Source organism: Bos indicus x Bos taurus, chromosome 13 (assembly GCF_003369695.1).
Source record: "Bos indicus x Bos taurus breed Angus x Brahman F1 hybrid chromosome 13, Bos_hybrid_MaternalHap_v2.0, whole genome shotgun sequence".
In the NCBI taxonomy this organism is placed as follows: domain Eukaryota; kingdom Metazoa; phylum Chordata; class Mammalia; order Artiodactyla; family Bovidae; genus Bos; species Bos indicus x Bos taurus.
In genome coordinates, this window is record NC_040088.1 from 76,146,840 (window position 1) to 76,170,225 (window position 23,386).

At 44.6% G+C, this 23,386-nt stretch overlaps 1 protein-coding gene across 3 annotated transcripts in view; it reads left to right on the forward strand.

Moving 5' to 3' along the window:
- Nucleotides 1–14,251, forward strand: part of SEL1L2 (SEL1L2, ERAD E3 ligase adaptor subunit) — a 55,295-nt gene extending 41,044 nt beyond the window's left edge. Inside the window, exons 15-17 of one of the 3 annotated variants that reach the window (XM_027560276.1) lie at nucleotides 2,725–2,897; nucleotides 13,519–13,647; nucleotides 13,786–14,251. In XM_027560276.1, the coding sequence (XP_027416077.1) occupies nucleotides 2,725–2,897; nucleotides 13,519–13,647; nucleotides 13,786–13,905 (422 nt within the window). In that variant the 3' untranslated portion in view covers nucleotides 13,906–14,251. Of the gene's footprint in view, nucleotides 1–2,724; nucleotides 2,898–13,518; nucleotides 13,648–13,767 lie in introns of all 3 variants that reach the window. The other 2 variants (XM_027560279.1, XM_027560278.1) reach the window with 2 other exon arrangements.
- Nucleotides 14,252–23,386: the final 9,135 nt, after the last annotated feature.

The following is a 23,386-nucleotide window of genomic DNA, read 5'->3' on the forward strand; positions in this document are numbered from 1 at the left end:
CCCTCTTCTGGGCATCAATTCTCTAAGGTCTTGCCTCCAGCTACCTGTACATTTTGAAGTACTTGGAAGCAAACCCTGACAACTAATATCTTTGGCAGCTTAAGAATTTTATGGCATTACTTTTAATTATAGAAAGCTAAAGGTGGTTTACATTTTAGTACAGGATTCCAGAAGGTTAAAAGAACTTCAGAACCCAAAGGAATTAATTTAAAAATTTTTAGGCTTTGTATTAGGCCAAATGGGGAGAAAAACTTAGGAATCCTATAGCCCTTAATGATATGGACCATATCACACAAGGTTACTTACTGGTTTTCCAAGTAAGCCTAGACTGTGCATCAGGGTTGGCCACAGTTGAAGTGGAAGTCCTGCATAAGCATTCCCTCATCTTTCCAATCAACATAGTCCTAGTGACTGAAAGCATGGGCCCCAGAGACGCGCTTAGAGGCCATCCCCAATTAGCCTTCAAAAAACTGAAGTCTCACATCTTAAAAAGTCATGTGAATTTTTTCTACTCCGACATGAATATTTTCATGTTTGTTGGGAATTAAGATTGTAAAATACTTAACATCTGGGAAAAGCAATTTCTAAAAACGTTCCCTACCATGTCTATCCACTCATTCCATAAATATTCATCAGGTTCCGTTCCAGTTCTGGGACTGTATTAGTGATCAAGAGCTTCAAAGTTTTCTCTCATCAAAGAGGGAGAGAAAATAAACTAGTAAACAAAATAGTAGTGGTACGTGCTGCGAAGAAATAAAGCATGTAGATGGGACAGATAATTACTGGAGTGTAGTCTGACAAGGTGGTCAGAGAAGGTACTAGGCAGGAAGCAACATTTGCAGTGAGGTCAGAAGGATGAGGAACTCCAAACACGCCAGGCAGAGGGACTTGAATCTTACTGCAGGGATCCTGAGGCAAGGATGAGCTCGGTGTGTTGAAGGAATATGAAGAAGGCCAGAACATACCAAGAAAGTGACAAGAGATAAGGATAGTCAGGGAGGCAAAAGACAGACAAGGCATCACTTGCAGGTCAGGTCAGGAATCTGGATGTTATTCCAAGTGCAAAGTGAAGGCACTTGAGAGTTTTCACACAGGGAATGACATGATTCGATTTTACATTTGAAAAAAATCATCTTGGCTGTTGTAATATTCCAGGATGAGACTAGATGGTAGAGGAGAGGGCAAAAATGGGTGTGTTTTAGAGAAAGAGGACTTGCTGATGGATTTGATAATAAAAGTGAGGGGAAAGAACTGGGGATAATTCTCCTAGATTTATGGCCTGAGAAGTGGGGTGCTGGCCCTGAGAGAGGAAAGAAACTGATGATTTTGTTTGGAGGAAGAGGGAATGGGGTGTTAAGATTCTCTACTGGATGTCTTAAGTTTGAGATCCAGGTAGGGAAGTCAAGAAGGCACCTGTAAGAATCTGGAGCTTATAAGAGACAGGACTGTAAATACAAATTCAGAAATAGTGAACACAGAGAGCTGTGGAACTAGATGAGATGACATGGAGACAGAGTTGAGACAGAGCAGAGTGGTGGAGAGGAGGGGAAGGCAGGAGAGGAGAGGAAAGAAGGGAGAGAAGCTGGAGGAAAAAAATCGGTGATAAAGCCTTAGCAGTCCGACATTTAGAAGTTAGTGGAGGAAGTCAGGCAAGAGTTTGTAAAGGAGAGGCCTGTGGGGCATGAGGGAAGTTGAGAGAGGAAAGGACTCGGGCAGTTAGGCCCAGGGCTTCCAGCGTGGCTTAGCGGCCCAGTGCGGTGAAGACAGGGATGTGGCCGGGGGCTTGGCTGCACAGAAGTTATCCACCACCTCGAAAGTTGCAGTTTCATGGAGGCGGGAGCAGAAGCCAGGCTGGGGTGGGTTGATGAGTATGTGGGAGGGGACGCTTTTGAGACAGCGAGTATAGAACACACTTTTGAAAAGGCTGAGTGTGAAGTAAACCGAGAAATGGGGCGTTGTGACAAGGAGATGCCGTGGGATGAAGAAATGGGATGAAGGGTTTGATGTCATTCACAGAAGATGCCAAAGGGTGTTTGCGTGACTGATGGGACTAGAATGGGGGAGAAGCTGGTGATGCAGGAGAGCAGAGCTTCTGCAGGAGTGAAATCTGAGAAAAGAGGGATGGGATCCAGTTGATCTACCTACAGAAAATTAATCTAAAAGGTAAAATTAATAATGTTATATTCTGGGACTTCCCTGGTGGCGCAGTGGATAAGAATCCACCTGCCAATGCAGGGGACACTAGTTCACTCTCTGCTCCGGAAGGATTTTGCATGCTACAGGGCAGCTAAGTCCGTGCACCACAACTATTGAGCCAGTGCTCTAGAGTCTGCGAGCTGCAGCTGCTGAGCCTGTGTGCCACGACCACCGAAGCCCCTGAGAAACCGTGGCAGTGAGAAGCCCCCACTCTCAGGACGCCCACGAGCAGCAGTGAAGACGTGGCACCGCCAAAAATAAACAAAAGTATAGCAGAGTGTACATGTAAAAAAATGTTTATAATGTTTTACTCTTTAAGAACATTTGTACCATACTGTGGGAATTATCCTACAATGAAGACAGCTAGTATTGTGTGTTATATCCATAAATCATATCTAATCCTGATTATGGGATTCTAAGTGTTTTTTTTTTTTTCTTTTCTATATAGATTATCATTAGGTTGAGTTGCTAGGAACTACATCTGAATCAACTGAGTTATTCTTCTTCTCTTTCTGATATTTCTATCAGGCAATGCATTTGCTAGAGTGAAAATTGGAGATTACCATTACTATGGCTACGGGACCAAGAAAGACTATCAAACAGCAGCCACACATTATAGCATCGCGGCCGACAAGTATCACAGCGCTCAAGCCATGTTCAACCTGGGCTATATGTATGAACATGGTTTAGGTATCACAAAGGTAATTGTGCTGGTAACCATCCAAACCTAGTAACAATGGTTGTACAGGAAGGAAAATCTGTAAATGTTTTCCATTTCTCTGATGTCATCAATGGAGGGAAGAAGCCTTAACATTTGCTGAGTCCTCCCACAGACCGACACGTACTATGGACCCTAACATAGACTCCATAAGATTGGATTTATTTTCTCCAGGACACCTTCAGATCAGATCAGATCAGATCAGTTGCTCAGTCATGTCCGACTCTTTGCGACCCCATGAATCGCAGCATGCCAGGCCTCCCTGTCCATCACCAACTCCCAGAGTTCACTCGGACTCACGTCCATCGAGTCAGTGATGCCATCCACCCATCTTATCCTCTGATGTCCCGTTCCTCCTCTTGCCCTCAATCCCTCCCAGCATCAGAGTCTTTTCCAATGAGTCAACTCTTCGCATGAGGTGGCCAAAGTACTGGAGTTTCAGCTTTAGCATCATTCCTTCCAAAGAAATCCCAGGGCTGATCTCCTTCAGAATGGCCTGGTTGGATCTCCTTGAAGTCCAAGGGACTCTCAAGAGTCTTCTCCAACACCACAGTTCAAAAGCTTCAATTCTTCGGTGCTCAGCCTTCTTCAAAGTCCAACTCTCACATCCATACATGACCACAGGAAAAACCAGAGCCTTGACTAGATGGACCTTTGTTGGCAAAGTAATGTCTCTGCTTTTGAATATGCTATCTAGGTTGGTCATAACTTTCCTTACAAGGAGTAAGCATCTTTTAATTTCATGGCTTCAGTCACCATCTGCAGTGATTTTGGAGCCCAGAAAAATTGTCTGACACTGTTTCCACTGTTTCTCCATCTATTTCCCATGAAGTGATGGGACCGGATGCCATGATCTTCATTTTTGAATGTTGAGCTTTAAGCCAACTTTTTCACTCTCCTCTTTCACCTTCATCAAGAGGCTTTTTAGTTCCTCTTCACTTTCTGCCATAACGGTGGTGTCATCTGCATATCTGAGGTTACTGATATTTCTCCCGGCAATCTTGATTCCAGCTTGTGTTTCTTCCAGTCCAGTGTTTCTCATGATGTACTCTGCATATAAGTTAAATAAACAGGGTGACACTATACAGCCTTGACGTACTCCTTTTCCTATTTGGAACCAGTCTGTTGTTCCATGTCCAGTTCTAACTGTTGCTTCCTGACCTGCATACAAATTTCTCAAGAGGTAGATCAGGTGGGCTGGTATTCCCATCTCTTTCAGAATTGTCCACAGTTTATTGTGATCCACACAGTCAAAGGCTTTGGCATAGTCAATAAAGCAGATTTAGGACATAACTAACAAGTGGAAGAAATCTGGACTGTATGTGCTGTGTGAGTGTGATAAGTCATGTCCGATTCTTTGTGATCCCATGGACTGTAGCCCATCAGTCTTCTCTGTTCATGGAATTTTCCAGGCAAGAATCTAGTGACCGATCTGATTCATAGTGAATTCATGCTTTTCCCAGCAACACTAGTGGGCTCTGCCCCCACTCCCTTCCACCTGCAGGCCTCTTTCCATTAGTCTCCATTGACTCTGTAATAACCTAAATGGGAAAAGAACTTGGAAAAGATTAGATACATGTGTGAATCTGTGATATGGATCACCTTTCTGTGCACCTGAAACCAAGACAACATTGTTAATCAACTGTACTCCAAAAAATACAAATTTAAAAAAATTTGTCCACTAATTCTCAAGCTCTCAGTAGTAAGGAAAAAGTGAGAATGAGGTCCCAGCGGGATACTGGGAGGTGCTTTGATCCAGAAATGTCTTTTGACACACCCACTGCATACATGACACAGTGCTGAGAGCTCTAGGAGGCCCAAGAAGATGGATCTCCATCCTGTAAAAGCTCTACTTGACTTGAGGAGATGAGGCATGTTCATTAGGAAGAGGGCTAAAACTACAAGGGAATATTGAGTAAATCCTATAGTAAGTATAAGTAAGGCAGAAGATGGCGCTGGAGTCTGACAGGGTGAGGAAGGTATATTATATACCAATAACCTCAGATATGCAGATGACACCACCCTTATGGCAGAAAGTGAAGAGGAACTAAAAAGCCTCTTGATGAAAGTGAAAGTGGAGAGTGAAAAAGTTGGCTTAAAGCTCAATGTTCAGAAAACGAAGATCATGGCATCTGGTCCTATCATTTCATGGGAAATAGATGGGGAAACAGTGGAAACAGTGTCAGACTTTATATTTTTGGGCTCCAAAATCACTGCAGATGGTGATTGCAGCCATGAAATTAAAAGATGCTTACTCCTTGTAAGGAAAGTTATGACCAACCTAGATAGCATATTCAAAAGCAGAGACATTACTTTGCCAACAAAGGTCCATCTAGTCAAGGCTCTGGTTTTTCCTGTGGTCATGTATGGATATGAGAGTTGGACTTTGAAGAAAGCTGAGCACTGAAGAATTGATGCTTTTGAACTGTGGTGTTGGAGAAGACTCTTGAGAGTCCCTTGGACTACAAGGAGATCCAACCAGTCCATTCTAAAGGAGATCAGCCCTGGGATTTCTTTGGAAGGAATGATGCTAAAGCTGAAACTCCAGTACTTTGGCCACCTCATGCGAAGAGTTGACTCATTGGCAAAGACTCTGATGCTGGGAGGGATTGGGGGCAGGAAGAGAAGGGGACAACAGAGGATGAGATGGCTGGATGGCATCACTGACTCAATGGATGTGAGTTTGGGTGAACTCCGGGAGATGGTGATGGACAGGGAGGCCTGGTGTGCTGTGATTCATGGGGTCGCAAAGAGTCAGACACGACTGAGCAACTGAACTGAACTGAACTGATTATAATAATAGCCAGGTGTTGGTGTATTGTGTGCACCACCTCATTCAAGTCACATAACCACTCAATGAGATGCATCCTATCACTGGCCTCCATTTTTGCGTCAGGAAACCACAGAGCAGGTTAAATCACAGGACCGAGTTTGCAGGGGTCATTGGTGATGGAACCAGAATTTGAACCCAGACCTATCTGACCCCACGTTTCTAGTGGGAAGAGTGGACCCTGCATTAATGCATTTTCTGTGCTTTCTTCTTCCTTCCAGTTGTGCTAGTAACTGGAAATTATTGCAGGGAATTTCCTAGCTGACAACTGCTCCTGTGCACACTGCCGCAAGGGCTTCTTGTTCAGGTGCCCACAGTCCGGGTGGGAGAGCTCCTGGCCTTTCTGTGCTCCCCTGCACCTGCCTTTTGCCTGATGACTCTTCATCTTCCCCGGTACCCTAAGTCGTGAAAAGACTGTGAAATCCAAATGCAGTCTGTTATTCCTGTTGTTAGCAGGTGCAACTTTCCTGTGTTTATAAAATGTGGGCAGAGGGGACGGGACCAAATAGCTAAATTGGTTGATTCTTTGGATGTTATCAAACCACACTCCCTCCCTTCCAGCTGTCATCCACATCTGTACAGCAAAACAGGGATACAAGCCCTGCCTCAGGCTGTAAGGATGAAACGAATAAGCCTTTGTGAAAGGGCTTTGTCGAGAAACAGTGTGTGGAATGGCTGTTATGTAGATCAGAAGAGAACTTGAAGGATTGCTAAATCAGGCTTCAATAGGATTAAAGCTTTTGTTCCTCATTCCCCATGTAAAACATAACCACATTGGTGAGAGGAGCATTGTCTGTATAGAGGATAAAGGTGACCCCACCCCGTGGGTTAGATTCAGATGAGCTCTCCTGCGCCTCCCACGCCGCCCCTGTGAGTCGAGGAGGACTTGATGGCCGCGGCCTCACCACGGTGAGGTCGTCTAGCCCTGATTCCCCACAGCCAGGAGGGCGGCTCTGTCGGGACACAGGGTTGGCCAACTGCACACCCACCCGCCACCTCAGGAGGGTCGGTTTTCCTCTGCGGAGCCACTGCTGGGCTCCCTCCTAGGCACTTTCTTCATGATGTCAAATAGCAGTTGTCGAGACAGACATTTCATACATCTGGAAAACACTTTGAAGTTTCCTTCTAGTCATATTTCTGTTCTTTTCAGTCAGGGTTCTCGTTAAATCATGGATAGTTCATTTTGATCAGTCTCTCAGTCACACATATATTTTTTCCTACAGAAAGTCTCTACATTTAACCAAAAAAAAAAAAAAAAGGAAAAGCTGCACTTAACCTCAGACCTGGACACAGAAATTTTAGATTCAGTTAATGAGGAGACATTGCTCTTTGTCTTTATTAATTTATTTTGTTTAGTGGTTAGTAAAATAATCATCAAGTACCCAGAAGCCAGGTTTAATTAATCTTGCTATCTTGCAGGCAAATTAATGATGAGATATCATTTCTTCTAATTCTTAAAACAAATATGCGGATAATTAAAAGCCCAAAGCTTGTACCAGGGATGTTTAATGAAAGGAAAGCAATTAGGAGAACAGGTAATTACGCATGTCTTTAGCAAGGCTCTTCACCATCCTTTGTGTTACTTAAACCTCATGCAAACCAGTGGAAAAAGTGAGTCTAACATTTTTAATAGGATTTATCGGAGAATCAGATAGGGTTTTGGTAAACCCTGTAGTTAAGCCTTCTGGAAAAAGAAAGGTACCAATCAACTCTTGGTACATCAATGCAAAAATATGGGTTATTTTTCTCATCCTTCTTGAGGAGCAGATTTGGGGACTAGAGTGATATAGGTGAATTATCCTAATGGCTTCATTGAGAAACATCTCAACATCTCATTCTCCAATACCTGACTTCACGTTAAGCTCGCTTGACTTAAACTGCAGACCAGGACTGACTGCACTGCTCTTGTTTCCTTGTTTGGCCATACCACATGGCACGCAAGATCTTAGTTTCCTGACCAGGGATTGAACCCGGCCCCCTGTAGTAGAAGCATGGAATCTTAACCACTGGACTGCCAGGGAAGTCCCCGCACCATTGTTTTGGAACACAAAATAGTACCTAGAGAGAAATTTAGAAATGACTGGAACTAATTTAGAAATATAAGCACTCAGCTCACAAGTTAATATGAAATTCTTTCTCAATCTATACTGGATTGAGGTACTTCAAAAATTTAACCATGAGAAAAAAACAGTTGCCCATTCTCTCCTGTCTGTTCTTGTGTCATTATCCTGGTTCAGGCCAAAGTTCCTATTTGTTGTAAAGGCTTCTCAGGGTTCCCTCATTCTAATGTTCTCCCTTGAACTGTATGGCAGAGAAAGCTCTGTCCGCCAAAGATGTGCAATCTCCGATAGAGGAAGTGCTTGCTGCTGGGATATGGCTCCTAGTCTGAGACTGCACTTCCCAGGTCCTGTCACATCCATGTGACTACTTTTCACTGAAGGAATGGATGTGAAAGGGAAGAGTGTCATTTCTGGGCCAAGGTTGCTAAGTAGATGGAGCTTCGCCCAGAGGCTGTAGCACAGAACCACCCCAGGAAAGTTGACCACCAACCAGTAACATCCACAATGGACTGTTGAATGTGTTAAACCACTGAAATGTGGGGGTTTGTTTGTTACAGATGTTAGCATTACTTCAGTTAACGTACATACATCTAGCGAAGCCCCACCAGGTTATTCTTTATACTTTAACAATATAACTCCGATACTGTTACTCTGCCACTTAACTTCCCCCAAAGCGTGCCTGCGTGCATACACACACACACAGATATAAACATGAGCAAACGCAAAAATGAAAAAGAATCTTACTTTCTATTGCCTAATGAAATCCAGACTTCTTACCCTGGCATTCAAAACCCTCATTGACCTAACCTGCCTTGGTACTAATGGCTGGATATGCCACTATTTCCCTATATGTCTTCTAGGCTGCTTTTCCTTTCCCCCACGCCCTTAAACTGCACCCTCCTGACTTTAGGTCATATCGCCCCATTTGCTGGAATGATCTCCTCTCACATTTTTGCCCATTGAAGACCAGTCCATTTTTCAAAGAATAGCTCCAATATCATCTCCTCTATGAATCCTTCGATGAATCCCTAGATTTAAAAGACATCTGATCCTAAAGTTCTGTGGTACCGTGCCTTGCTTTTTCTTCGTTCATTTACTTACTCAGATATTTATCAAGTCCTTGTTTTGTGTCCAGAAACACTGTGTGTGACTCTGAGGATGCAAGAACAAGGCATCCTTCAAAGAGTTCACAGTGTGCTATGAAGAGACACATCCGTAATGATGGTCAAAGTGCAAAATGGTGTGTGTGCACACGAGAGAGGGAGGGAGCGATAGTCACTCAGTCGTGTCCCACTCTCTGCGACCCCAGGGACTGTAGCCTGCCAGGCTCCTTTGTCCAGGCAAGAATACGGGAGTGGGTTGCCATTTCCTTCTCCAGGGGATCTTCCCAACCCAGGGATCAAACCTGGGTCTCCCACATTGCAGGCAGACTCTTTACAGTCTGAGCCACCAGAGAAGTGGTGGCTTCTAAGTATAAAGGTCAACTTAAAAAAGTATCAGCAGATACATGCTTGACTTTATCTTATAATCTATAGATAATACATTAGAATATGTAATGAATCCATAGACTTTTTCCAAAGGAATACCTGAGACAGAGGTAGCAATAAAGTTGTAAATGACAATCATCAATCAGATGAAATAATTTAGATGAAACTTATCTCTCTTGAAGAGATGGGGACTGGGCAAGTGGTCAGGAAGGAAATATAATGTGCTTTTAACTTTGTATGAAAAACAATGTTCATTTCCGTGTTGTGGAACATAGTTCTCTTTTTGCAAAATAAATCCTCTACTTGAAATTACTGTCCGAATGCTTTAAGAAAGGTTATGACTCCTTCTAAAAGATGTGTATTTTGTCCTGTCATATTTCTGAGAGGGCCATTTTAATATCTAACTTTAACTTGACTTCCAGAAAATAATTCTGTTCTGGTGTTTAAAGCTTCAGCTCTAACACTCAATAGGTGGTCAGACCAGACAAGTGAGAAATAAAAATGCTTCATGCAATAATTACTTTTATTTTTGACAGATCTATTTGTAGTTTATTCAGTAGATGTGGTTTTGTTTTACCTGCAGGAACCAAAAAAATGTGTTATCTTGTATGTCTAACTGTAATATATTGAAACTCATTTCCAAAGGCTAATTTCCTCTCACTTTTTGTCTTAATTTGGATAGATTTTCTAGTCAATATCTTAAAACATATATGCTTTCTTCCATTTTAGAGTATCAAAACAAAAAAATAGTGAAAAATACTCCAAAAATAAAAATAGAGTATCATGTGTTTCTTACTCTCTATGTCAAAAAAACATTTGAGAACAGAATCTGATGATACAATTCCTCAGCCTGAATGAATAGTTTTTTTATTTTACAAACCTGTAAAATCTCAGCTCTGCACTTACAAGTCATATGAATTTGGATGAGTGACTTAAGCTCTCCGTGTCTCAGTTTTTTCATCTTTAAAATGGGGTTAATATCATCTGCCCTATAGCATTGTCATAGGGTTTAAATGACACCACAACAGTGGTGGCTGTTACACAGTAAATATTTAATAAATATTAGGAGAAGGCAATGGCAACCCACTCCAGTACTCTCGCCTGGAAACTCCCATGGACAGAGGAGCCTAGTGGGCTGTAGTCCATGGGGTCGTTAAGAGTCAGACATGACTGAGTGACTTCACTTGCACTTTTCCTTTCATGCATTGGAGAAGGAAACGGCAACCCACTCCAGTATTCTTGCCTGGAGAATCCCAGGAACGGGGGAGCCTGGTGGGCTGCCATCTATGGGGTCGCACAGAGTCAGACACGACTGAACTGACTTAGTAGTAGTAGTAGTAAAGATTCTGGGCTGGAAAGCCCCTGCATCATGTGATTGAACAATTTTCATAAACCAGATATTTTATTGCTGGAGAATTCTGTATCTTTGAGTTGTGAGCAACTTTTGAACATGTGAGCATTGAACAGGACTTCAGCACACCTGACATTATAGTCAGAAACATTTGAGAAGTCTATAGATCGGTTTATATAATCTCCTAATCAGTGAATTTAAAGCAAAATAAACTCAAGTGTACCACAGAAAAGTTAAACGTAAGTGGACTAGATGTGCAATGGACGTATTTAATGAACCTTGGGAATCACCAAAGCACTGTTTATCAAGGGGAATTTTTGTGTGGAAATGATTTTGATTTTTTTTTTTTTTTTTTTACTAAATAAGATCAAGTAACAAGGAGTCTTTCCAGAGTCTAGTAATAAAATTTTCTTTCTATGAGTTGCCCTAACTAGCCAGAAACGTTCAGGATTTTCTTTCTCTGATAATTTTAAAGAAAGACTTTCCTATCCCATCCCACCCCCTCTGCTAATGGTGAGGCCGCCTTGGCCAGGAGCCAGCTCATCCCACTTGAATGGTGGTACTTCTCTGCTATTTTTTATTATAAGCGAAGTGACTCAGTTGTGATATTTGTGCCCCAAGAAATGAATTAATAGCTCTTGCTGGCTTCAAATAAGAAGGAATGCCTGCGATATTGACACAGGCTGCCTTTTTCCGAATGTCCCATTCAAGTTAATATGCCTGTCACGTGTCGGGGGTGACCACTGTTATCATCTGCAGGATGTTTTCAAATGAACAGCCACTGAATTTGTTGAAATTAGAGACACAAATTAGAGTTTTTACAACATCCATTTTCTCTGTTGCCAGAAAGATTTGTTCTGAACAGTCTCCTGAATTTTAAGTATGTTGCTGCTTCTGCTGCTGCTAAGTCGCTTCAGTCGTGTTCGAACCTGTGCGACCCCATAGATGGCAGCCCACTCGGCTCTGCCATCCCTGGGATTCTCCAGGCAAGAACACTGGAATGGGTTGTCATTTCCTTCTCCAGTGCATGAAAGTGAAGTCTCTCAGTCATGTCTGACTTTTAGCGACCCCATGGACTGCAGCCTACCAGGCTCCTCCGTCCATGGGATTTTCCAGGCAAGAGTACTGGAGTGGGTTGCCATTGCCTTCTCCGTTTAAGTATGTTAAGCAGGCCTTATTCCTCTTTCTCAAACATAAATTTACCAGTCCACAAAACTTTGGAAAAATTTAAGAAATGAAAAGCAGAACACAGCTGAGAGGACACCACCCAAGAAATGTGTTTAGCCGAGGCTTCAGGATTCACAACTATTAAGGCCTGTGTAATGGGAGTCTGGGAGATGGAAGAGAGACAGAGATATACAGGATGACTACAATTTGTGAAAAACTCTTCTCCTTCCCCTTCTCTTGAAAATAATCCATAGGCACCCAGGCAGAGTAGACCTTTAAAACAGTAGACCTTTAAATTCTACTTAGTCTTTCATTATTCTGTTTGGGGAAACAAAACAACTACAAAGCAAGCAAAAAACAAGCCGTAAGTAGGTGAAAATGAAAGAGAAACCCATTTTGATCTGTCATGGCATAATTTAATGGGAAGAAATGGTCCTAAAAATATAGTATGTCATTTATGGAATCAAATTCCAGCCTGAGAGCCAAAGTAGTTTGTTCATTCATTTCTCATTTATTCGCTCATTTGATGTATTATCAAAGACTTACCATGTACTCGACACTTCATTAGGCACTGGGAATTCAGGGGCAAACAGGCAGTTCAAACCCTTGTCTTCAAGGACTTGGAGACAATGAATTAACAAATCCCAAACCTTCAAGTATGATAAGTACATGAAGAGAAGGAGGAAGTTTAAATGCTCATCACTGTCTGTATTGCCATTTGCTTTGGGAGCTGTATTGTTAGCGTTTGTCCTCCTGCTCCTTTAATTGGAATCGTAGCTCTGGCTCAGTGACACCAAGAAAGCTCTTTGGAGACTCTGTTGATTTTCTATGGCTGCCGTAACAAATTACCACAAACTCAATGCCTTAAAACCACACACATTTGTCTCACTGTTTCTGTAGGTGACAAGTCTAGGTGAGCTCTACTGGGCCCTCTGCATAGGGTCTGCAAACTTGAAATCAAAGCTGTGGTCCTTACAGAGGGCTTCGGGGAAGAATCTGCTTCCAAACTTGTTCAGATCATTGTCCAAATTCAGTTTCTTGCGTTTATAGGGCTAGGGGCCCCACTTCCTTGCTGGCTGTCCACATTCCTTCTCTTGTCCAGGGGGCCCTTCCAGTAACAGGAAGTTGAGTCTTTCCCATGCCTAGAACCTCTGACTTCTCCTCTGCCACATCTCTCTGCCTTTCTCTTCTGCTCTGTGAGAAAACTCAGTGTTTAAGGGCTCATGTGATTACATTGAGTCCACCAGGTCCTTCAGGACAATCTCCCTATCTTAACATTTGAAACCTTATTTATATTTGCAAAATTTGCTCTGCCCTTGTAACATAACATTTTTTAACATTCATTTAAAAAAATTTTTAATAGGCTTTAGCAATCTTGTTTTTACGTTTTATCTTTTTAAAATTAATTATTTGCATCTTGGTTGCGACACGCAAACTCTTGGTTGCAGTATGTGAGATCTCGTAGCCCAGCCAGGGGTGGAACCGAGGCCCCCTGTGTTGGGACCTCCAAGTTGAGTCTTAGCTACCAGACCACCAGGGAAGCCCCATAACCTATTAATAGGTTCCAAGGATTAAGGCATGAGCATCCTGGGGTAGGGGGTATTTGGGGAAGCATTCAGACCTACCAAAGATAAATTTCAAACAGTGGCTTTCACTTAATTACTCCTAAAGAATCTGTGCCTAATAAGTATGGGCTGTTCTATTTCCAGGACATTCACTTGGCCAGGAGATTATATGACATGGCTGCTCAAACAAGTCCGGATGCTCACATACCAGTGTTCTTGGCCCTCATGAAATTGGAAACTGTGCATTTGCTCCAAGATATCCTGTTGTTTAATGTAAGTTTGTCTCAAATAGGTCCCAAATCTCTGGAAACTCCAACGAGCAACTCTTGGGCAGAGAGATGGGGGGAGATGATGTTCTGAATAGAGTGGGAGGCTTGGGTTTATTTTTGACAGAATGTCTGTCACCTGCAGTTTACAATGAGATGGAAATGGATGACGCTGGACAACACCATTGGACCATGCTGGGATTTATTTGTGATTGGCCTAATTGTTGCTGTGCTGATCTTCTTGCTTAGAAATCGCTACGGGTAGGATCTGGACCAGAGGAAAACCTGCCCACGGGAACCAGTCCACTTCAGGTTATCTTCACTAAATAAAAAATTTCCCCCCCAGACTCAGGGGCCTGCTGCTGACTTCTTATACGGGCCTTGAGGGAAAATGGACAAAGACTGGGGCCTGTCCTCTAAGAAACCGTTTCAGACCTCCTGCTTAGCTGAGGTGACTCCCTGTGGGGAGAGGTTTGTTGGAGACTCATCAGCTAAGATTCCCCTACAAACTTCTCGTCTTGGGGTGCTCTAGTCCCGTGTGTTAGTCGCTCAGGCGTGCCTGCCTCTTTGTGACCCCATGGACTGCAGCCCATCAGGCTCCTTGGTCCACGGGATTTTCCAGGCAAGGATACTGGAGTGGCTTGCCATTTCCTTCTCCAGGCTCTAGTCCTGAGTTAGAGATAAAGATCACCCATTTTCCTGTGGTTGTGACAACCTGTCCCCTTTCGAGAGGACAAATGGGTTTGTTTCTTGGCCTCTGCAGACATACTGAACTTGGGACAAGGGAGAGTTTGGGGAGAGCAAGAACACAGATCCCTCAGAATTTGAGAAAGGCAAATATTACAAACAGACTGTTATCTTGAGGGAATGACCTGGTGAACCAGTCTATCTCTGATGAACCAAATTTCCTCATGGCGTTGCTGTGTCCGGAGCCGGGGTCTTTGTCTGAGCTCCCTTAGCAGCCGTGTAGTGAACAGCACCATCTGGGGTCTGCCCAGCATTGCACCCCTCTCTTCCTTTCCTCACTGGAACCCTGGGGACTCCCCTGTGGAGTACTCACAGTGGGTAATGGTACAAGCCTCCAAGGACAGAAGGTAAAGGGCCTGGCACTTTGTCTCCCCTGATGGATGAGGCAGGGTTGGGGCCCAGGGCTGGGGCAGGGGGAGGAGACAAGTGAGGAGACCCACAACTGAAGTCAAGGGCCAGGCTTAAATCTCACTCTCACTGAGCCTGTTTCCTGATCTGCAAAACGAAAAGATTGATCTTTTCATCTTTTTCCCTTGGGATAAAGCTACCCACTCCAGTATTCTGGCCTAGAGAATTCCATACTGTCCATGGGATCACAAAGAGTCGGACACAACTGAATGACTTTTTTACTTTTTCAAGATCTTAGGGAGCTGGTATGAAGATTAATGGGATAATGTATGTAAAGGAATTATCACAGGGTCTGGCATCTAGAATGAATTTCTAGTTGCCATAAATGGCAACTTTTAATATTCTCTAAAAGCTCATGGCAGATTGGTTGGAACATGGGGACAGTTGAGGTGATAACAATCAGTGTGGTTTCAGTGCCCAGAGGTAGTTCTCCAGCCAAAATGCTGGGTGTTTAGGCAGGAAAAGATTGTACTTGCCTACTTGAAAACCCAGACTAGGGACAGGAAGAGAGTTCATTGATAATGTTAATCATAATCAGAAAGGAGTGTGAAACGGATTTGGAACCAAACACCCTGTGTTTGAGGTCCTGCTTTGCCCCTTAGTAGCTCTGTGACGTTGGGCATAGTTTCTCCAAACCTCAATCTTTCCTCCATCAAATGGGATTAACTCCTACCTGACTGGAGATTTGTGAGATTTCAATAAGCCTGACTTCACAGATGCTTTGTAAACATTGTATATCCACATGCCAGCCATAGTCTTTCCTTGGTCATTAACTATGCAGGCCTGTCTGAGGTCCAAGTATTTAGAATTTCCTGCACACATTCCTTGACTTACTAGAGAGTTCCATTTCCAAAGGAACAATAAAAGCCTACTTTACAAATGTGAAAGGAAGGAGCAGGCAACATCTAAAGCTCAGGCCAGGGCCTAATGCATAGGCTGGCCGTGCAGTTCTCTCTCACAGGTGTCTGGAATGCGAGCACATCAGAGATGGGATAAATGCAAAGGGGAGTGTAGAGTCGGTGAGCCCTGGCTCCAAGACCATCTGAAGAATGAGCTCCTTCTAGGTAAAGCTTGTGAGAATAGCTGCAGACGGGGCACAAAGGGAGACACAGTGGCGTGCTGTGTCACGCGGACACTGCCTGAAACCTAGGAGCGGGACCAGGGTGAGCTCATCTTCCCTGTTTCAGCTCATTGTTCCAAGTGAACACGAGCCAAAGGCTCTGAGAGCAAGCGTGGTTGAGGGTGTTTGAATCATTCAAACGTCTGTTTCTGGGCTTCTCCTCCAGAGCCGGGGCTGTAGCAGCTCCCTCGCCCACACCTGCGCGGCCACTTGCTGACTGACCACCGAGCCCTACACACAGGGCCTTCCCGCACGTGTCTCAGTCAGAGGACTTTTGGTAGCAAGAAAAGACGCTGTGTCAGCTTCCCTGTGGCCTGTGGCCAGTCCAGCTGCACGTGAGCCCTGTGAGGGCGCGGGGTCAACCCTCTCATCCCTGAGTATCCAGGGCTCCTCAGTCAGCACTGGGTGACCAACTTGTCCACACCCCCCTCCTCACGCCCAGCCTGGGCCAGCTCACCCCCTTCTCTCAGCACAAGCCTGTCACGAAGTGCACAGTGACTCATGTTTTTATATCCAGCACAGCAGCTGGTCCTTCAGAGTTCCAAACTACAACACAAGGGAGGTTACGATGGAGTTTATCTGTGATTCACAGTTTTCTCGCCTTAGGAAAGCTGATGCTCTGTAACTTTTAAAACTCCCAAGGCTGAATTAAATGGAAATCTCTGGGGGTGGGAGCCAGGCCACAGAGCCTAGGTCGAGGTCTACTGTGGCCTGCGACACGGAAGTGTGCTCTAAACAGATTCAGTGTAAGGCACCGACTCTGGGTTTCGCTAAAGACTCGGTGCTTGGATGGAGAGCTGTGCTGGGGACGTTCACAAATGCACTTCCAGCCGGGTGGGTGCGATGGCTAGGCCTTGGCTCTGCTGGGGTTGTGTGAATGAGCAGGCCTGCCTCAGGTTGCTGGACAAGACTCGGGAACATCTTCATTCCAGGCCTGTCTCTCCAGGGCTGGCTAGTGACCTCAGGCAAATGAGTCTCTCTGCGGGACTCAGTTTCCTCAACTGCAAACCAAGAAAGATTTCTCTAATGTCTTACTGCACCAAAGTTTTATAATTCCAATCCAGACTCTCAGTATAACATTAAGATCTATACCAGAACATGTCTTAAAATCTATCCATGGGTGGCAAGAATAATTTTTTAGGCCGTGAGATTATTTTAATTCTTAGCTTTCTTTTTTTTCCTTCCACCTAATTAATTTATTCATTCAGCATTTGTGCCTGTGATTGATATGGAAACATTATTTTGTGGCGTGTGCTTGTGTGAAATGATTTATCCTAATTTGTGTTTTGTTAATCAGAAAATAATTTCTAGGTGAAGATAAAGTGCTTCTGAAAAAAAGGAATATTCAATCTTCACCTAATAAAATATTAGAGCAAATCTCTTAGATTTCAGGTTTGGATTTTGCCATAGATGCAAAACAGCTGTCTGAGGTCCTGTGACATTCTTTTTTTTAAAAGGAATAATGACTTTAAGCAGTATCTGTTTATTAATCAGTCTTTTTGTATGAGCAAGAGGAAATTTTATGTAAGACAAATGGTAAGCTATTCAACATCGTAATAGCAGTCAATAATTTGTTCTTGAAAGCTTCTCTAAAATTCATTCTGTCTGGGATAATAATAGCCAACATATCATGCTTATAATGGCCAGGCACTGTTCTAACCAAATGTATTATTAACTCATTAGATCTTTACAACTACCTTTTCTGAAGGGTAATGTATCATCTTCCCTCTTTTCCAGAAGAGGAAACTGGGGTCAAGTAACTTGTCCAAGGCCACACAGCCAGAACAACCAGGACCAGAGTCTGTGCTTTTAATCCCTGCACTGGACTGCCTTGAGAAAGGTCATAAACAAGTCTTGCAAGTGATTGCATTCTCATAGCTGAACATTAAGTTTTCCTGCAACTATTCAAATTATTCAAAAAGCCTTCACAATGCCAGGAGTTGTGCTAGGCTGTATTTCCCAAAATATGTTCACAGTCTTGCAGGGTGCCCCTTGATAAAGGGGTTTTGGGTCATTAAATCTGGACGATGCCATAACGTATAGGCTGCTGTGGGGCTTCCCAGGTGGCACTAGTGGTAGAGAACCCGCCTGCCAGTGCAGGAGACATAGGAGACCCGGGTTCGATCCCTGGGTCGGAAGATCCCCTGGAGGAGGAAATGGCAACCCACTCCAGTATTCCTGCCTGGAGAATCCCATGGACAGAGGAGCCTGGGGGGCTACTGTCCATAGGGTTGCAAAAGTTGGACACGACTGAAGTGACTTAGCACGCGTGCACACAAAGCCTCTTGTGGGAGATTCACGACAATGTGGGCATAGTGAAGACTCTGAAGCATCTTATAGGAAAAATACCCTCTGAATCTTGTGTGACTCAGCTTCTCCAACCATATTTACCTCTGGAAACTCTTCCTCTCCCCCCTGCTCCAACGCTTATCTTCTTTTGTAGGACCTAGTAACACTGTAATTTGGGGGCTATTGTACTGCACATGTAAGCCATCTTATGAGCTTGGCTTTCCAAGCTTGGCACTTACTCTCTGCTGGGCATCATACAATCTAAGAATGGTTCATGTCCGCATGAACCATAACACAAGATAAGCTGGTTAGTGATGGATTCAACAGGCAGGTCTGATTTCAGAATTCATGCTGACCACTCTCCTGGGCCACCCTGGTATCTAATGATAGCCGGACATCTTGCCTGAACCAGAGACTATCATCCTACAATCTAAGGCCCAGCCATCCTGATGCAGGCCTTGCTGTGACCTCACAGCATGGGTCTTATTTTCCAGCACCAAGCCCTTCCCTGTTCCCAGCTCACCTGCCTCCTGCAAACTGTATCCCCCTGCTCTGCGAGACACTCAGACTCCACTGGAAACCCAGCCAAGGAGCTGATCCCTGAAATTTGAAGCTGAACTTGCCTGGTGCCCCCCACTGCCTGTATTTCCAGGGTCCCATTGCCTCTTGTGCTCACAGGGATCCCCCATGTTGTCTGCCTGGCAGTGAGTCCATGTGGGCCATCTCCGCGGCTGATGAACCCTGATTATAGCAGTGCTACTATTTAAAGGGTTGAACACTTAGCTGAAAGGCAGAAGCTGTGGACAAAGAACATCAAATAAAGGGCTAACGGAGATGGAACTCAGAGAAGTTCAAGATGGCCCAGGAGAAAAAGGCAGGATGAAGTTGAACTGGATGAAGGTGAGTTTAGAGTGAAAGGGACCCGGAAGAGTTTGGAGGGCAGGGGGTTCCAAGGGGCAGATTCCAGTGCAGGGCTGAGCGTGTCAGAGACCGAGGAGGTTCCAATATACTGGCTGGCACATACTACACTTAAAAGGGGGAGAAGAGATGTAGAGAAAAAAGACTGGGGCATCACACAGAAGGCTCTGACCTCCAAAAGGCAGTGTGATAAAATTAAATGCTTCATCCCACACAAAACCAAAGTCACATTGGCTCTGCCATGTATGTGACCTTGGGGAAGGTCACAGCCATCACAGCCTCTCTGAACCTGCTTCCTCATCTGAAATATGAGGCAAGAGTACTAGCATCTACCTGCTGGAGAGCTGAGGAGATGAAAGGAGAATTGAGCATGCTTATCAGAGCCTCAGCACATTGCCTGGCAGAGGTGTAATACATTCCAGTTTAAAAGGAGGGCTCTGCCAACCCATGGCACCTTGGTACGGGTTAAATGAAGCTGTTTTTGTTGAGAAGTTAAGCTGGCTTCAGTTGAAATCCAAGTAATGTTGAAAAGACAAGTTCCCAACTGTCAACATGAAGACTGAGCAACTGCAAGGGCGAGAGGGCAATCCTGACTCCTCCTGTCTTGGGACCTAGGTCCTCAACCAAGCTGAACATTTCTGAACTCACCCTGCTCGAGGGCTGACAGCCATCTTCCTGCCATAATGTGGTAGAGGATGTCTCCTGCTCCCCTCAGGGACTCGAGTCCTTATGGCCTTGACTTTCAACCAATAGGAGGAAGGTGGAAAAAAATATTGTTTGAAGAATCCCCTCAGGGACTTGGGAGGCAGGCCTGTGGCCTCCCTTGAGATTAAGAGCCAGACCTTTATTCCACAGGTGAAAATCCTGAGGTCCGAGATGGTGCTGGCCCACGTGTCAGGAACCAGTATGCCAGGACCAAAGCCAGACCCCCCGGCTCCCGCTCCCTGCCCTTCCCTCCACTTCCAGTTTCTTGGCAAGGCTGTCCAGTCCTCCTCTGGAATTCTCCTCCTCCCCTCCTCCCACTCCCAGTGTCAGCACAGACTCCTGACCCTGGGCCTGGAGCCATTCCTGATTCTTCTTCTGCAGGCCTGGCTCTGACAGTCAGCACGGGGGTCCTGAGAACACGCACGAGACTCTGGACAAGAAGTCCAGAGACGGGCCAGGCTGCATTTGGAATACACGCAGTTTATCTTTGTCTGATTTTGGCAAAGGCCAGCCAAGACCAAGACAGGATCGACTGGCTTTTAGATTACCTGTAACCATTTAGTTCTTTAGAAGAACTAAAGAGCCTCTTGATGAAAGTGAAAGAGGAGAGTGAAAAAGTTGGCTTAAAGCTCAACATTCAGAAAACTAAGATCATGGCATCTGGTCCCATCACTTCATGGCAAATAGATGAAGAAGCAGTGGAAACAGTGGCTGACTTTATTTTGGGGGAGCTCCAAAACTGCTGCAGATGGTGGCTACAGCCATGAAATTAAAAGACGCTTACTCCTAGGATGAAAATTTATGACCAACCTAGACAGCATATTAAAAAACAGAGACATTACTTTGCCAACAAAGGTCTGTCTAGTCAAGGCTGTGGTTTTTCCACTAGTCATGTATGGATGTGAGAGTTGGGCTATTAAGAAAGCTGAGCACCGAAGAATTGATGTTTTGAACTGTGGTGTTGGAGAAGACTCTTGAGAGTCTCTTGGATTGCAAGGAGATTCAACCAATCCATTCTAAAGGAGATCAGTCCTGAATATTCATTGGGAGAACAGATGCTGAAGGTGAAACTCCAATAGTTTGGCCACCTCATGCGAAGAGCTGACTCATTGGAAAAGACCCTGATGCTGGGAAAGATTGAAGGTGGGAGGAGAGGGGGACGACAGAGGATGAGATGGCTGGATGGCATCACTGACTCAATGGACATGAGTCTGGGTAAACACCGGGAGGCCTGGCATGTTGCAGTCTGAGGGGTTGCAAAGAGTTGGACACGACTGAGTGACTGAACTGAGCTGAACCATTTCCACAGCCTTGTGCCCTCCTGAGAGCCTATAACAAGCCCACAGCATCAACAGTCCATCCTGATAACAAGCCATCAGCAGCTAAGGCAGGAGGGACTGTGAAAACTGGGCCGCCGTTGCCTCACTGAACTCCCAAGGCCAGAGCCGCCTCACACTCTCTTGTTCTTTATGGACTCACCCCATCAGGTTGCTAGAAAACTGATCCTAGGACAGTTTTCCTAGGAAATAAAATTTGAAGCCTACTAAATTTCCAACTTAAATTTGAAGCCCACTAACCTTCGTGGAGAAGGCGATGGCACCCCACTCCAGTACTCTTGCCTAGAAAATCCCATGGACGGAGGAGCCTGGTAGGCTGCAGTCCATGGGGTCGCGAAGAGTCGGACACGACTGAGTGACTTCACTTTCTCTTTTCACTTTCATGCACTGGAGAAGGAAATGGCAACCCACTCCAGTGTTCTTGCCTGGAGAATCCCAGGGATGGGGGAGCCTGGTGGGCTGCCGTCTATGGGGTCACGGAGTTGGACACGACTGAAGCGACTTAGCAGCAGCAGCAGCAACCTTGGGATGTTAGTTCTACTTCCAGATACCATGGACTCAAACCTCAAGGTAAGCGGATCTCAGACCCAAGTTTCCCTGAGGACAAAGGTAAGGTAGTTTATGCTGACTTTACACAATGTCAAGTAAGCAGGCTATGTTCGATGCTTTAAGGAACACCGTGGCACACCCTGGGCACCTCTGAAGATGGCATATTAGTTACCTACGGCTGCCTTAACATATAACTCCAAACACAGACAGTTATCTGTGAGGATCAGGCATTCGGGAGTGGCTTAGCTGGCTGGTTCTGGGTCTGTCATGAGGCTGCCATCAAGGCGTCACCTGAGAGTCTGACTGGGGTTGGAGGATGTCTTCTGAGCTGGCTTACTTGCTGGCATATCTGAGAGTCCTCTCCAGGCACTGCCCGATGTCCCCACGAACAGTACTGGTCTCCCAGGGAAGGGATCCCAGACACGGTGAAGAGGAGGTGGGGCCTCTGACTACCTCCTCAGAGGGACACACAGCACTGCCATATTCTACTTGTTGGAAGAGAATCCCTGAATTCAACCCAAACTCACAGGGAGAATGAAGCTCCACCTCTCAGAGGCAAGAGTATCAGAGAATCTGCAGACAGATTTTAAAACCACACAGACACAAAGCATTACTTCCCTATTTGTTAAGAGCAGTACCTTCTGTTATCTTCAAATTATTTTTTTTTAAAGCAGCAAGATAAACACCTGTCAAGTATCCAGGCAGAGAATTAAAAGTACACCAATTTGAAGAAGCTCAGTGGTAAAGAATCCACCTGCCAGTGCAGAAGTGGGTTGGATCCCTGAATCGGGAAGATCCCCTGGAGAAGGAAACGGCAACTCACTCCAGTATCCTTGCCTGGAAAATCCCATGGACAGAAGAGCCTGGAGGGCTACAGTTCATGGGGTCTCAAAGAGTCGGATATGACTTAGCAACACAACAACATTTGTGAAAAATAATGTGCTTATTAGTTTTCTACACTAATAAACTTCACATTATTAACAACCACAATAATAACCACCCCACCTTGAGACCCCCTCTATTAAAAAAACGCTCAAAACATTTCTTAGGCAAGAGGCTAAAATAATAATTAATGAAGAAATAAAATATAACCACTATGCCAACTATACTTTTCCCCAAATATCTTTTTATATATTCATTTCTTTCTTATGCAGAAGCCAACTGATGGTTAAATACTTAATTTCATCCTTATTTAAGGGATATATACTGAGTTATAAAACCTATGTCTTCAGTATAACGTGAGTCACTCAGTCATGTCCGGCTCTTTGCAAGCCCATGGACTGTAGCCTGCCAGGCTCCTCTGTCCATAGAATTCTCCAGACAAGGATACTGGAGTGGGTAGCCATTTCCTTCTCCAGGGGGCCTTCCCACCCAGGGATTGAACCCAGGTCTCCCGCATTGCAGGCAGATTCTTTACCATCCAAGCCACCAGATGCTTGTCTTCCATAAAGGCCGTACTGTGATTGTTTCCATCTAGTGGATAAACATGGTACTAAAAGGGTATGAAAAATAAAACTGGCTTCATAGCTACTTCATGAGATACATCTTTCTGTAGTTATAACTTTTTACATTTATATAACAGACTTGAGGGTCTATGGGTAGCTTCCATCTCAACAAATCCTGCAGAAATCCTTTGTTTCCAAAATATTTTTTTTTCATGTCTGCTAGCCACT